General features: G+C 34.1%; 1 protein-coding gene across 2 annotated transcripts; it reads left to right on the forward strand.

Annotated features, from left to right (window-relative positions):
- Nucleotides 1-283: 283 nt before the first annotated feature.
- On the forward strand, nucleotides 284-12,297 carry LOC115975511 (protein GIGANTEA-like). 2 transcript variants are annotated; one of them, XM_031096310.1, is made up of 15 exons: nucleotides 284-456; nucleotides 908-1,165; nucleotides 1,641-1,712; nucleotides 1,892-1,946; nucleotides 2,060-2,202; nucleotides 2,336-2,610; nucleotides 4,273-4,328; nucleotides 5,510-5,750; nucleotides 5,903-6,053; nucleotides 7,509-7,718; nucleotides 7,884-9,419; nucleotides 10,196-10,264; nucleotides 10,821-11,039; nucleotides 11,354-11,446; nucleotides 11,662-12,297. In XM_031096310.1, the coding sequence occupies exons 2-15, from the start codon at nucleotides 1,079-1,081 to the stop codon at nucleotides 11,959-11,961; spliced, it is 3,507 nt and encodes a 1,168-aa protein (XP_030952170.1). In that variant the 5' UTR covers nucleotides 284-456; nucleotides 908-1,078; the 3' UTR covers nucleotides 11,962-12,297. The 2 variants fall into 2 exon arrangements, with proteins under 2 accessions (XP_030952170.1, XP_030952171.1); XM_031096311.1 differs by having other exon boundaries at nucleotides 284-452.
- The last annotated feature ends 3,653 nt before the right edge of the window (nucleotides 12,298-15,950 follow it).

Here is a 15,950-nt window from a genome sequence, read left to right on the forward strand (position 1 = left end):
GGCATTTGCGTCATTTCACATACCATCTTATATATCATTGAATCAGTCCCTCGTGCTTGACGACGAGGTACAAGTTGAAGAAGTTTGGTTTCACTTATGTATGTGAATGTGAATGTGAATGTATGCATGTATGGGGGATGGGGATGGGAATTTAAAAGAGTAATAGTAATAGGTGATGACGTGACAGGCAACCTCTAAGGCTCGCGGAAAATATCATTGCCACGTACGCACTCCCCAAATCCTAAGCATAACAATAACAAGCCTCTCACTCTTCTCCTAAAGATCTTCATCTCTCTCTCTCTCTCTCTCTATTATATTTCTCAGACCAAAAGCAAAGTAGAGAAAAAAAAGGGAAAGAATTTTATTTTTCTCATTTTACATCACAGTATTTCAGAGTTAAAAATATCTCAAGATTTTTTTTCCTTCAGATATCAGCTTCCAGAGAGGCACCTGTAGGTACTTGTAATTATTTTCTTTTGAGTGTTCTTTTTCTGATTTTTCATGCTGTAATTTTGCCTTAAAAAATAACATTTTTCTTTAATTTGAGCATATTTGCCAAATTTATCAACTACACAAAGCTTAGTTGAACTGGTGGGTACTGGTTGCTTAGCGTTTAGATTTTTTATTATATATATATATATATTTTTTTTTGTGTGGTTAATTTGTTTCAAAATTTTTGTTTGTAGTTTCTGAATATAAGTTTTGTTTAGATTTAGGCTGATAAAGTTGATTTTTTTCTTTCTTTTTTAATTACGTAATTCTGATTATTGTTTACTCTGTTAGTCATTGAACTTAGATTTCAATCACAATTAAGCTAACAATTAACAAGATTTTCAAGTCTGAAGCTTTTTGTTTTTGTTTTTGGTTAAAAAGCTAAATAGTAAAGTTGGCGATTTGTTTTGCACAGGGTTTTGAATTTGGTTGTCGGTTTTGGGAGTTGTGGAGCTCAATCCGTGGTTTCTGATCAATCTTATGACCACATCGGGCCGGCCTCCGGGCCCTGCTGTTGAATTACAGTGTTTTGATTGTTGATTGTTAGCTAGTTTGATTGTGTATTAAGAGAGCATAAGTTTGTTTAATGGCTGTTTCATCTGAGAGGTGGATTGATGGTCTTCAGTTCTCCTCATTGTTCTGGCCTCCCCCGCAAGACGCCCAACAACGAAAGGTGCCTGCCCATTTCTGATTCTAATTCTAATTCTTATGATTTCTTTTTCTTTTTCTTTTTCTTTTTTATGCTTGATTTTAATCTTTTCAGTAGTAGTAGTGAAAAACAACTGACATAATATGTAGATTTATCTCATTATCTAAGTGTTATATTCTTAATGCATCCGTTAGTTCCTCAATTTACTGTGGTGTAAATTTTATTTCTATTTCCACAGCCATCTTGTTTGCTTTGAAGGTTAAGGTATTGAGAACTTGCTCTATGCATGCCTATTCCAAAAGTACAAAGGGGTTAAAAAAACTACTTGTTTGTAGATTATCTGCTCTGAAAATGATTGTTTGCTTTTGAGTGTTTATTGATCTTCTCTATATCTTATGTTTTCTACTTGATTTCTTTTTGGTTATTAGATTTTTGCCTTTTTTGAGTCCATTTCTTACAATATTTGAGAAACGTACTTCTTTCTTTCCTTCCCCACCAGGCTCAAATTACTGCTTATGTTGAGTACTTTGGTCAATTTACATCAGAACAATTTCCAGAGGACATTGCTGAGGTATGTTCTTTTCGTTTTTATTTTTGAACTAATTTTTCTCATCCTGAAAGCTGGAATGAGACAGATACTCTACTAATTCCATTTATTATTAGAATGAAAGAAGTGCTAATTTCATGGAGGCTTGAGGTGTTGGATGTTTATAACAGATTTTGCTTACTGAAACATGTTATTTTTGACAGTTGATCCGTAACCGTTATCCATCAAAGGAAAAGCGCCTTTTTGATGATGTTTTGGGTATTAATGCTTTCCTCATGTTAGTTTGAATAATAATTGATTATAAGTTCTCATTTGAAAATATTTTCTCATGCTGTATAATGACTGCTTTGTATATTTAAATGTACTTCCAGCTACTTTTGTCCTTCATCATCCAGAGCATGGGCATGCTGTTGTTCTTCCAATTATTTCATGTATCATTGATGGTACATTGGTGTATGATAGGACCAGTTCTCCATTTGCTTCTTTCATATCATTGGTCTGCCCAAGCAGTGAGGTATTTGCACTAACAAGCAGATAGATCATGCTATTTTCAAATCTCTTTCATTTTGTACTGAAGATTTTCCTTGCTTGATGAACAAAATTTTCTGCCTTTATATTTTGCAAACTTTTTTTCCCCCTTTTTACAGAATGAGTACTCTGAACAGTGGGCTTTGGCATGTGGGGAGATTTTGCGAGTTTTAACTCACTACAATCGCCCAATATACAAGATGGAACAACAGAATAGTGATTCAGAAAGAAGCAGTAGTGGCTGCCATGCTACCACTAGTGACTCTAGTGGGGAATCCAGCCACCATATTCCTTTGTTACAGCAAGAGAGGAAACCTTTAAGGCCTTTGTCTCCCTGGATTACAGATATATTGCTGGCTGCACCTCTTGGTATCCGAAGTGACTATTTCCGATGGTGAGTGCATCATTTAGAAGTGGCTTAGCACTACTGTTTTGGTTATGAAGTTATGAAAATTATGATGCTGATTACAAGACATGAACTGTGGAAAGGCAAAGTGGCACCTGATCCAATTCTTAGAAAAATAATTAAACAACACCAAGGCTTAAAGGGGTCAAGTTTATTCTTAGATAAACTAGTATTTGGGGTTCCAAACTGCCTTCATTAATTGATATCTCTATCTTCTAGAACAACTGTTTTTAATTTGGTAGACTGGATGTTTTATTTATTGTGAGGAAAAGGGCTTAAGTGAATGAATTTTGCTCTTGGACAACCTGGTTTTGGTCTTGCAAACTTCCTTCATTTTTATTCATAAAACTGGCTACATTGCAATTCATTTACCAATGTTTTGTGCCAAGCAATGTGTTGTCTGTTAGAATAATGGTTAAATGATTAAAGTCACACTTTCCTAATAGCTTAAGCTTTTGGGATAAGTGGTAGTTTACCATTTTCTATCATAATCGTTTTTGTGCAGTGGCAGCTCCACTTGTACGTGAGGGTGGTCCTGGGACTTCCCTCACTTGCCAATTTATTTATTTATTATTTTTTTTATACTTAGCAAAAAACATTATATAAATAATTAGATTAAACTAATTTGTTTTGTGACCACCTTGACTTGAAAAAAAATTTATATATTAAATTAACCTATTTTGACTACCCTAATACAAATGTTAAACACCTTGACTTGAGAATTACAAGAATTTGAGTTCAACAAAAATAAGAATAATGTTACATCCACAATTTTTTCACAATAAATTTTATGTGGTAAGCTATTACTAATTTTAATTTGGGCTCAATATTGACATGTTTTACCCATCAATAACAGGTTGTTGCATAAGATTTATTATGAAATTGTTGTGGTCATTTTATTATTCTCATATCAGCATTTTTAATTTTTAATTTTCAATTTCCACTTCTCTCTCTCTCTCTCTCTCTCTCTCTCTCTCTCTCTTTGTTAGGACAAAAAAATTGTAATATTTCATGTATTTGTGTGTGTGTGTTTTTTTTTGTGACGTTGTTATATTCAAGTTGTCTCTATATTAGATTGTGTAATTTAAGTTTCTTAGTGACCACCCTAAAACAAATTCCTAGAGCCGCCACTGTTTTTGTGTTTTATAATCACAAGCTTTAGACATCACGCTGTTATCATTGTGATGAGATTCTTGATCAGTTGGCAATGCAAGATATCTTATGCTAACTTGAGGGCAAAATGAATACTGTAACTGAATCTCTGAAAAGATAAGACAGTTGATGACTTAATTCTGGGTCTGTATTCTTTTTCTTTTATTATTTTATTTATTTTTACATATACTTTTTTTGTTTACGCCAATGATATCACGGTGGACTTGAGGAGTTTAGCAATTTCTGTTGCTGCTCCATTTATCATGCTCTCTGTAATATTCCAAAATTGCCGTCTGTTGGTTTTAACTTTCAAGGACATGCTGGTTTATTGATGGTAAACAATTCCAAGCATAAACTAGAAAGTAATGTTTTGATTAATTACAGGTTTCAATTGGTAGTAAAGTTTTACACATGGTTGAAAAAGAAGACTTAACCTTCTTTTTTGTTTCTTTTCATATGCTCTTATTTAAGTTCTTAAATGTTCTCTTTCATTTACAGGTGCAGTGGTGTTATGGGTAAATATGCTGCTGGAGAACTCAAGCCACCTACAACTGGTTAGTTAAATCTCTCTTCAGAATATAAAATGTGACTTTGCATTCCATATTTGTTTTTTACGTGATTTGCAGTAACATAATTTGAAACGATGGTTCTGAGTTGCAATTCTGAATAATCTTAGTTAGTTCCATAAACGAGATGAAGTTTTCAACTGGCAACATTAAATTTGAAATACATTTTATGGAAACTGATCTTTTTTTTTTTTTCTACTTATCAAAAAAAAAAAAAAAACTTATTACTAATTTTTTATGTGAAATGATAGGACATATTGAAGTACTTAATAAAATATAGAAGGTCTAGGTTAATATGTACCTTTTTTTGTGAGAACTGAAGAACAAATTGCATTTTATAATGTAGTTCACTCCTACTTGACAGGATTTTGGAAAACAAGGGTGATCCTATCTTTTTTCTTAGTTTTCCGTTCATTATAATTTTTATGAGCAAGAAAAACTTACGCTGTTGTATTAATAGCAAGGAAAAAACACCTAGTATTTGTTTCTTCCTCTTCTTGTAAGCTATCTTGTAAATAGAGATGGCAATGAGGTGGGTTTCTCCATTCTTATCTCACCTCATATAAAACTTTCGACACCCATCCCCAAGCTGCTCTTCTGATTAGCTGAATGAAGAAAGTAACATAAAGAAGAAAATGAATTCGAAGCAAGCAAACTAAACAAATTTAACATAAAAAAAAAAAAAATTAATAAACTTTTATGTGCACTGAAACATATTGAACTCTAGAACTTTATGAAACTGTATGGACTCTCTCTGTATGATAAACTGGTTTGGGTCCTTGGTTCTTCAAATAGCAATGGAGAGAGAAGAAATAGGCATAATAGGATGAGGAGGGATAAAAGGAAAGAACATTGATGGTTTGGGTTAAGATCAAGACTATGATACCATGTGGTGTTAATAAATAGGGGCAAAGAGCAAATAAGAAAACAAGGTGAGACTCCTAGAGTGGTTGGTTTCTCCATTTACTTATACTGCTGAATATGATTGTACCTTCTCTATTCACATATATTACTAAATTCATAAAAGTTTATAACGGCACTTATCTACATTTACACTCTTCAAATCTTCGTAAATGTAATATCGAGAAAGATTTATACTGCATGAGACAAGGGGCAACATTAGTTGACTTATTCAAAAAAATTTATTTTATTTTTGGGATCTTTTCCAGCTTCTTCTCGTGGATCTGGAAAGCATCCTCAGCTTATGCCATCAACTCCAAGGTGGGCTGTTGCAAATGGTGCTGGTGTCATTTTAAGTGTTTGTGATGAGGAAGTTGCTCGCTATGAAACTGCTACTTTAACGGCGGCTGCTGTCCCTGCGCTTCTGCTTCCTCCTCCAACGACAGCTTTGGATGAGCATCTTGTTGCTGGGCTACCAGCTCTTGAGCCATATGCACGTTTGTTTCATAGGTTAATATCTGAACCTGACATCCTTTTCCTCCCTCTACCACTCTCTTTTCCTGCTGAGGGAACAAAAGGGAAAGAAAAGAAACTGAATCTAGCAGCATATATCTTGAGTTTTTGCTGATAAATTGATTGAATTTGTTTCTTTCCTCTGTTAGGTATTACGCCATTGCTACACCAAGTGCCACACAGAGACTTCTTCTTGGACTTCTTGAAGCACCACCATCATGGGCCCCAGATGCACTTGATGCTGCTGTCCAGCTTGTAGAACTCCTTCGGGCTGCTGAAGACTATGCATCTGGCATAAGGGTAAGCTGGATATTTTGGTAGAAAACTACGTATGCTGTGATACTATGCTTTTGATCAATATCAATTGAACTCATTCAAACCAATATAGTTTTCTTTTTAATCTGTTACCCATTAATAACCTGCTTCAGTAGAAATCTTTATTGTTGAGTGTCATTGATCTGCAAGAAGAGATCTTGTTGAATTATATGGAAAACCTGATATTCATATTTCCATCAACAAAGATTAGGATTTTGCACCAGCAATGAATTATACAATAACAATCTCCTTCCGTTTCCCCAGTCGAGGTAATTGTCACTAATGAATATAAAATCCTGCATATCTTTTATTGGTAACTTTTCTAAAATTTACATCAGCATAAGTAGTCAAATGTTGATGAGTTTCTTGGAGATTCCCTTAAATTCCAAATATGTTTTGAGTACATCCTTTGGGTGGGAAGATTTTGGAGAATTATTGAACATCCTAACAACATTGAAAACTTAAGTGATGTTATGTTTTATAGTCTCTGACCTTTAATAGTATCAGCTGGAGAATCTCTACAACTAAAATCATCATTTGGTGTTGTACATTTTATTCTCTCTCTCTCTATACACACACACACACACACGTGTATAGTCTTCAACTTTTTCATTTCATTACCCTGGTCCCAAATCCTTTAGGCCCATACTTCATGGCTCCCAGAAACCTCTTGAAATTAAGTATTTTTTCATTATTTTATTTCTTATAATATTGATAATTGAATAAATATTTCTCATAAATCTCTCCTTCAACTCACCATGCAAAAATGCAATAAAGATTCGAAGTGGCTAGTCCCTGCTGATATGCAATAAACTGTCGTAATTTTTGCCACTAGTGGGACTGATTCCCTTGATCTACTCCAAAGATCTGTGGGATATCAGTCAGGTTTGCATCTTTTTATTCTACCTCCTGCTTTAAACCTCAGTGCAAAGCTCAAGTTATCTGGTTCACTCTTCACACTTCTTTCCATATAGGTTCCCCTGGAATGTAACTGAACACCTTTGTTCATTTATTTCCCCTGAAATACACACACACACACACACACACACATACTTGGGCCTTTAATGTATTAGGATAATAAATGCTTTAATCCTTAATTAGTAGTTCAACATTGTATTAGAGCTCTAATAGGTCGTTGCTCTTATTGCTTTTCACGCATTCCTCTCCTATCTAGACTACTATCCTTATTCTAGAATACAATATTTTTGTTGCAAAAGGGCTCAGAAGATTTTGATTTACACAAATACTTCCATCAAGTATTCTCATGGGTCACCATATGTTACAAGGACAAATTTGCTCTTGTTTTCAAGTTAACCATAATTGGTATTGTTGATGTTTCAATTTGTTAACAGCCACTTTATAGCATTAAAAACAGATAAATCTAAATGTATATAGCATTTTTGTTTTTTGGTATAAACTGCTTTTCTTTTGTTGTTGTAGCTTCCTCGGAACTGGATGCATCTGCATTTCTTGCGTGCCATCGGGACTGCAATGTCCATGAGAGCAGGCATAGCTGCTGATGCTGCAGCAGCTTTACTTTTCCGCATACTCTCACAGCCTGCATTGCTTTTTCCTCCACTAAGGCAAGTTGAGGGAGTTGAAGTTCAACATGAACCTTTGGGCGGTTATATTTCAAGCTATAAAAAGCAGGTACAAGTGATAATTGTTGGCATGTCTTTTTATCTTTCTCAAGTTTTATGATTCCATATGCTAGGAGAACTTCAACATAGTTTTTTTCGACTATGATTCCTTTTATTTTCTGTGTGTAAATATGAATCTAACCTAAATGCCATCTCAAAAATTACTTCTGATCAGATAGAAGTGCCTGCGGCTGAAGCGACTATTGAAGCTACTGCACAAGGGATTGCATCAATGCTTTGTGCCCATGGCCCTGAGGTTGAATGGAGAATTTGTACCATATGGGAAGCTGCCTATGGCCTGATTCCATTAAGTTCCTCTGCAGTTGATCTTCCTGAAATCATAGTTGCAACTCCATTGCAACCCCCCATATTATCATGGAATCTGTACATACCTCTCCTTAAAGTCCTGGAATACCTTCCTCGTGGAAGTCCATCTGAAGCATGTCTCATGAAGATTTTTGTTGCTACTGTTGAAGCAGTTCTTCAGAGAACTTTTCCATCTGAGTCCTCTAAAGAACAAACCAGAAAAACAAGATACCTTTATGGCATAGGGTCTGCCTCCAAAAACCTTGCTGTGGCAGAGCTTCGTACCATGGTCCATTCACTTTTCTTAGAATCATGTGCCTCTGTAGAGCTTGCTTCACGGCTACTTTTTGTTGTGTTGACTGTGTGTGTTAGTCATGAAGCTCAGTCGAATGGGAGCAAGAGACCGAGAGGTGAAGAAAGCTTTCCATCTAATGAAAGCAGTGAGGACTCACAAGTGATATCTGAAAGGCAAAGGGAGATGAAAACTAGGAAGTTGAAAAAGCAAGGGCCTGTAGCAGCATTTGATTCCTATGTTCTAGCTGCTGTTTGTGCTCTTGCCTGTGAGCTTCAGTTATTTCCTCTAATTTCAAGGGCGAGTAGTCACCCAAACTCTAAAGATGCTTCAGATGTTGTCAAGCCTGTGAAAATAAATGGATCTAGTGATGAGTTTCGAAATAGTATTGACTCTGCAATTCGTCATACTCACAGAATCTTAGCAATTTTAGAAGCACTTTTTTCACTGAAGCCCTCTTCTATTGGCACCTCATGGAGTTATAGTTCAAACGAGATAGTTGCTGCGGCAATGGTTGCCGCACATATTTCTGAACTATTTAGACGGTCAAAGGCTTGCATGCATGCTCTCTCTGTATTGATGCGTTGCAAGTGGGACAATCAAATTTACACCAGGGCATCATCACTATACAACCTCATTGATATTCATAGCAAAGCTGTTGCATCCATTGTTAACAAGGCTGAGCCACTAGAAGCACACTTAATACATACACCATTGTGGAAGAAGTCCCTCCTGAATTCTGATGGCAAAAGACGAAGTCAATGTGAAAACAGTGTTTGCTTTGATCCTGGGCAGTCATCTACTCCACAGTCTTTGGATTCAGCCCATTCAGATACTAAATTTAGAGCATCACATCCAAATGAAGGCTCAGGAAATACCTTGGGTAAAGGTATTGCAAATTTACCATTAGATGCTTCAGATTTAGCCAACTTCCTCACAATGGATAGGCAAATAGGATTTAATTGCAGTGCTCAAGTTCTTCTAAGATCAGTGCTGCCAGAGAAACAAGAATTATGTTTCTCTGTTGTTTCATTGCTGTGGCACAAGTTGATTGCAGCTCCTGAAACTCAACCTAGTGAAGAAAGCACTTCTGCCCAACAAGGATGGAGGCAGGTATGAATCATTTCTGTTGCAGCCTTTCTTTAAGTCTTTCAATATATAAACTCCTGAACATAAGCAATATAATTTTCTGACTATGATGTTCCCTATATTGGATTTATATTCTGACAATATTTTAAGGATATAATAGAAATATGAATGTACCTTGTTATGTTCCTAGAACTGAATTGTTGTCATGTAAAAGGAATATCACTTATATGTCTGACGTTAAAAGGATCTGTTCATGGTATGGTTATATTGTGTGTGTGTGTATTTTTTTTTTGGGGAAATGCAAGAAATCACAAAACATGTATTTGCTGTTGTCTCCTTGTGCTATTTTATTTACTATGAATTTTGTGTGTACCTTTCAGTCTATGCTTGTAGATTGTATTAGTGACATGAAATTTCAAATGTGAACAAGATATCTGATTCTGCCTTGATCTTGTGATTTGGTTCCCACATTCTATGTTGGAGTAGGAGTTTATTACCAATTTACCATTAAGTATTAACAATAGGCACTTCTGGTTTGGAGACAGTTAATTCATTTAATATATCTCTGCTATATTTTATTTGAACAATTGTGTCTGTTCAATGTGAAATGTAATTCACTGACCATATTTGGATGTATTTCAATTTCAATAATTGTTTCTATGTTGAATTTGAAATGTATCTCACTTCTGGTTCTGGGATGGTTCATTCATTTAATATATTTCTGCTATTATTTCATTTCAATAATTGTGTCTACGTTCAAGCTGAAATGTATTTCACTGACCATATTTGGATGTATTTAGGTTCTAGATGCGCTATGCAATGTCGTATCAGCATCACCTACAAAAGCAGCTACAGCAGTTGTTCTTCAGGTCCAAACTTTTTTTCAACTTGTATTGTCACCTAGATATATATATATATATATATATATATATATATATATTAGCTTTCTTTTGGCAATTGTCTTGAAACAACTTTTAAATATGGCTTTAAAAATTCAGAACAACCTTTGTGATAGGATGAAAACCTAATTTCTAGGAAAAGAACAAAAAAATATTCTGTGAAATTTAATTCATTGTTGTAATGAATTAAATTCACAATTTCCTAACAGCTTAAGCTTTTGGAACAATTGGTAAACTCCTCCTTAATAAGTGTGGCCCAACACGTGAGATTTTTAACATTTTAAATGGGAGGTAGAGTAAAATCACAGATCAAACTTAGGATCTCTTGTTCTGATACCATGTTAAATTACCGATCAACCTAAAAGCTTGAGCTATTGTGATATGGTAAATTTAACCATTTAACCACATACCTCTAATAGAGGTGTTGCCTAGCTGGTGTTCCAGTCACCATCCTTATTTACTGTTATATTGTAATTCCAATTATTTTATTTGTTTCATCACTTTCATGGCCTTGTTTGCATGTCAGGCGGATAGGGAATTACAACCTTGGATTGCCAAAGATGATGATCAAGGTCAGAAGATGTGGAGAATCAACCAACGAATTGTAAAACTGATTGTGGAGCTAATGAGAAATCACGATAGGCCAGAATCATTAATGATTTTGGCTAGTGCTTCAGATCTGCTTCTGCGCGCCACAGATGGGATGCTCGTTGACGGAGAAGCTTGCACTTTACCACAACTAGAGGTAACATCTCATAACTTTATGTTTTTGTAGTTCCATGACTGACACATATAGTTTGCAACCACTATGATCCCTGAAGTTTGGATTAAAATGAAATTGTTATGGATAGATACATTAGGCCGAACTCTAATGATTTCATTTTAGTCCAAATCTTAGGGGATCGAATGTAACAATTGAAAATTTGTGTATTAAATTGTGATAGGGTCAAACAACAAGAGTAAATTGTAATTTTTCCCTTTAATTAATTATTATTATTTTTATTATATTTCTATACGTCTTCAATGCTTTATTGATGATCCAAACATATAAATTGTCAGTTACTGGAAGCAACAGCCAGAGCGGTTCAACCTGTGCTGGAGTGGGGAGAATCTGGATTGGCAGTTGCAGATGGCCTTTCAAACCTCTTAAAGGTAAACATACACACCCAATTCTTGACACACTTGATCAAGTTTGATTCCTGGCTGAATGTAAATTTGCTATGAACTCCGGCACTGGAAAGTCCAAGTGCCTGATTGACTGGCCACCTGACATTACTCATTAACAAGATGAAAAGAATGAGTATTCTGTTCATTTTATGTTAATGTAAAACCATTACTAATGTCAAATTTTTGGTCCAATGCTGCAGTGCCGCCTATCAGCTACCATCCGATGCCTTTCTCATCCAAGTGCTCATGTTCGTGCTCTGAGCATATCAGTTCTTCGTGATATTTTGCACACTGGTTCAATTAAGTCTAATTCTAAACCAGTGGACATAAATGGCATGTCTGGTCCCCCTTATAAGTATTTTAGTTTAGGTGTAATTGACTGGCAAGATGACATTGAAAAGTGCTTAACATGGGAAGCTCATAGCAGACTCGCAACTGGAATGTCTATTGAATTTCTTGGTACTGCTGCCAAGGAATTAGACTGTAGTATTTCCTTATAATATTAGGTAGCTTTTGCCAGCCATTTTAGGTTTATGACTATATTTTTCCTAGTGAGACTTACACAGAATCATACATTAGTTATTTGCTTGAACGACGTGGGCTTGCAGGTTGGTAATTATGCATTCTGTTGTAGATATAAAAGCCTGAGACTGTCAATTACAGTGATTTCTTTGGCTAGACATAACAATCCTTCTGCAAGTGTTATTGCGTACATTGAGTAGATAGGGCCACAATTAGTCTTTATTTCTTGTCTAATATTTATTCCATATAATGACCTTTTTTTTTTTCTTCTTTCCTTCTTAATGTTAAGTAGGCCCAAGTGACCTTTATGATTAGATTTGAAGATGTAAATTTGGATTTCCTGGCAGAGTGAAAAAGTGAGCGAGATAAGAATCGACGGGTAGATTTTTTGATTTTTTTTTTTTCATCTCACTGCTCTTGTAATCTTGGTCCTGGTGTGGACACAGGTCTAAAGCTGCTAGCGTGTCAAATAGTAAGGCTGTGTTGTTTTGATCTAAAATATTTTCAGGTGTTTAGTTGCATTTTAAAAAATTCTTTGGGAAATATTTTAAGGTGTTTTCTAGTATTAAAAAAAAAAAAAAAAACCAGGAAATCATAGAAAATATTAGCTCAAATCAAATTTCAAAGATCAAACAAAACCCAAGAAATCATAAAATCTGCTCAAAACAGACACAATTATCTAAGCAAATCCAAGAAATTGCCTGAAAAAAATATCACCCAAAAGAACTGACGTAAGACAACAATGCTATTTTAATGGAGCAATTAAACAACAATAGAACAAAGAATAAACCCTAGGAGTCAGCACCTAAGGGTTGCTTGGGGTCAGCACTAAGGAAAACTGAAGTCGGCATCAATGTAAAAGAAATGCTTGTTTTTAATAATACTCAAAAAGCTATCTTATAATAATCAGAAAAAGTGCTTAAATAACTAATAATAAAATGTATAAAGAAACCTTAATTATTAAATGCTCGGGCGTGCTTTATCTCAAACCCAATAACTAATAGGCTTCATTCATAAGGTTGGGTTGTCTTCTTTTTACTTTCTCTCATACATGTGTATAATTGGGAGCTTGTACCTTATGTCTGCACCAAGAAGACACCAAGAAGGCAAGAACTAGACAATTAAGACCAATTTGAACTGAGGGCGGAAGTGGGAAAACAAATGGTGTAAACCAATTTTTGCCCTGGGAAGGGTTTAATAATCACTACACGCATGTTCAGATTTTTTGTATTTTTAGTTGTCAAAATTTTCTATTCATAAGACCTACGCACGTTCAAAGCTCAGAGGTTATATATTTTTCTACTATTACTATACCACTGTTGAGCTAAGTGAGTTTTAAAGCAATAAATTATTGACATCTCAGAGTTATAAAATTTCAAAGACTAACAAAAATCCCCAAAAGTCTATGATTAGATAATCTGTTTTTGTTTTGTTTTGTTTTTGTTTTTTTTTTTTTTTTTGGTTTTTTTTTTCCACAATTGCCAATTATTTAAAAGAATGACACATATATATAAACTTATTTTAAAAAAAGTGAATTGCTTCTTCCAACATCATATTCTCTTATTCTGTAAGATGAATTCTTAACTAAAAAAAATAAAAATAAAAAGACAGAAAAAGTACAAAGAAACATTAGTGATAGAAGCTGAGGAAAAAAATGGTGGCAGAAAATTGAAACAAAACCAAATATAGAATATAGTAAATCATGCATACAACAAAATTTGGAGGGAAGTAAGATTAATTAGTGACCTAATTTAACACACTAAAAGACACATTTTTGTGATTCCCTTAACATCTGTATGGATATGATAGTGATTTTCAAGCGAGTTGGGCAGGTTTAACTATTAAAGCGGTGGGTCGGGTTAGATGGCGAGTTGAGTTTTTAAAATCACAAAGATCCAACCCAACCTGCCTAGATATATTCATCTATTTTTAGACTATCTTATATCAAATTTAAGATTTTTATTATTATTATTATTTTTTGTTAACTCCATGATTTACACACATTAATATATATGAAAAACGAATGATATTTTCCCAACATATTTTTAAGCATACATAGTGACATGGATATAGTACTCATACCATTTTTTTTTTCTCTTTTTTAACCCAAAGAAAAATTTAGAAAGTACTCTTAAGTTATAACTTAAGACATTTTTCTTTTATGGGTATAACTTAAGACATTCGAACTTTGATCAATGGGAAAGTGAGTCACATTATGATTTTCTTCAATGATTTATAGAATTTATTGGAAATACAACTCAAATTTATTCATAAGTGGTAAAATAAATTTTAAAGTTTAGTATACTACCCATAACTAAAGCTAACCCACCCAAATTTTCAACTGGCTCTCCATTTTTGGAGGTTGATGAGTCGGCAACTAGTGGGCTCAGATGAAAAATTGTCTCTCAACCTACCCAAAATTTTAACTTACCCACCATTTTTGGAAGCTGGTGAGTCAATAGCTAGCAGGCTTGAATAAAATTTTTTCCTCAACCTACCCAAATTTTCAACTTACCCACCATTTTTGGAGGTTGGTGAGTTGATGATGGTTTGGAATTTTTCCAACCTTGGTAGTTTGGTCGAAAATTTTTCCATCAACTCAAGCAATCCAATCCATGCACAGTCATGCCAGATAAACACAATTAGTTAATGTTAAATCATGAAAACTAATAAATTTATACTTAGGGATTGTTGGTGGTTGCAATCATTATTTTTTACTTCTTTGCTTAATATTTTAGTTTGTCTATTTGTCTTTACATGTTTTAATTTTTACTTTGGATTAATCTTTTTTAGTTAACAACAATAATTAATCTTTTTGCTAGAAGATTATTGGATATATAACAAGATAATAAAATAAATTTTTATTTGATTTGTAGTTTAGGAGAAAATTCAATTACAATATTTGACATTTTCAAAAGAAAGAGATATTCAAATTATTTAGAAGCCAATACTTTTTTTTTTTTTTTTTGGTTCATACTTTGGCTCCTCAATTGAAATTCTGGCTTTCTAGCTGTAGGGAGAGGAAAAGACTTTTAGAATTACATGGAATGAGTTTCTTCAAAGAGTAGTTTGAGTGTTTATTTATTTTTGTTTTCTTGGGGGGGTGGTAATAGGGTTATGGATTTTTGTGGTTGTAAGTTTGTGTGTTTGTGAGATGCTCTGTTCATATTTGTGAGGGTTGTTTGTGTAAGTAGATGAGTTTTTTAAGTTTGTTTGTAATCCATGCTATTCCTTTTCGCGCGAATGTAGCGCCTCCATAATAAACTAACCATGCACTTTGAATCACCTTCAAAGACAATGTCTCGAAATCAACTGTCCTGTGCTGTCAAATGCAGCAACGAGTTCAGATTCCTTTGCAAAATTCGTAAGACTTAAATCCCACGCACACAGCGGCTTCTTCACTGCATGTCTTTACCTTCTAGGGCCGGCTCAAGGCCTAGGCAAGTTAGGCCTAGGCCTAAGGTCCACCAGAAAAACAAAAATTTTCTTACGGGAAAAAGCCCCACTTTCTATAGTTAAAGATCCAAATTTTTATAAAACTATATATATATATATATATATTTTTTTTTGTTCTAAAGGCTATACATTTTTTTTATTAGTGATGTTAAGGATATTACAAATTTTACTATTGGCTTACAAATTGTCATGTTATTAATCACAAAAAAGTGATATAAACATTCATTAGTTAAATTGATAAAATTCATCAATAAGAGACAATGTCACATTATATTTTGAACATTTTATAGTACTTTTAATTAACGCATTTTTCTTTTTCATTTCTTACGAGACCAATAGAACCTTAATTCAATTGAAACCTTAAAATATTTCAAAAAGATGTTGCAAATGTGTTAAATCATCAATTATATATTAATCTCCCCTGATAGTTTGAGACTTTGATTTTTGTAAACTAATATTCTACAAAGCCACACACCAAATAATATCTATCTCTCTTTCTTAAAATCAAAAT

This window comes from Quercus lobata, chromosome 2 (genome assembly GCF_001633185.2).
Source record: "Quercus lobata isolate SW786 chromosome 2, ValleyOak3.0 Primary Assembly, whole genome shotgun sequence".
In the NCBI taxonomy this organism is placed as follows: Eukaryota; Viridiplantae; Streptophyta; class Magnoliopsida; order Fagales; family Fagaceae; genus Quercus; species Quercus lobata.

Excerpts from the sequence above, each read along its gene's own strand:
- LOC115975511 (XM_031096310.1), top strand. The coding sequence starts at position 1,079 with ATGGCTGTTTCATCTGAGAGGTGGATTGATGGTCTTCAGTTCTCCTCA. Across the intron at positions 1,713-1,891 it reads TTCCAGAGGACATTGCTGAG|TTGATCCGTAACCGTTATCC; the intron begins GTATGTTCTTTT and ends TATTTTTGACAG. Across the intron at positions 11,447-11,661 it reads GCCTTTCAAACCTCTTAAAG|TGCCGCCTATCAGCTACCAT; the intron begins GTAAACATACAC and ends CCAATGCTGCAG.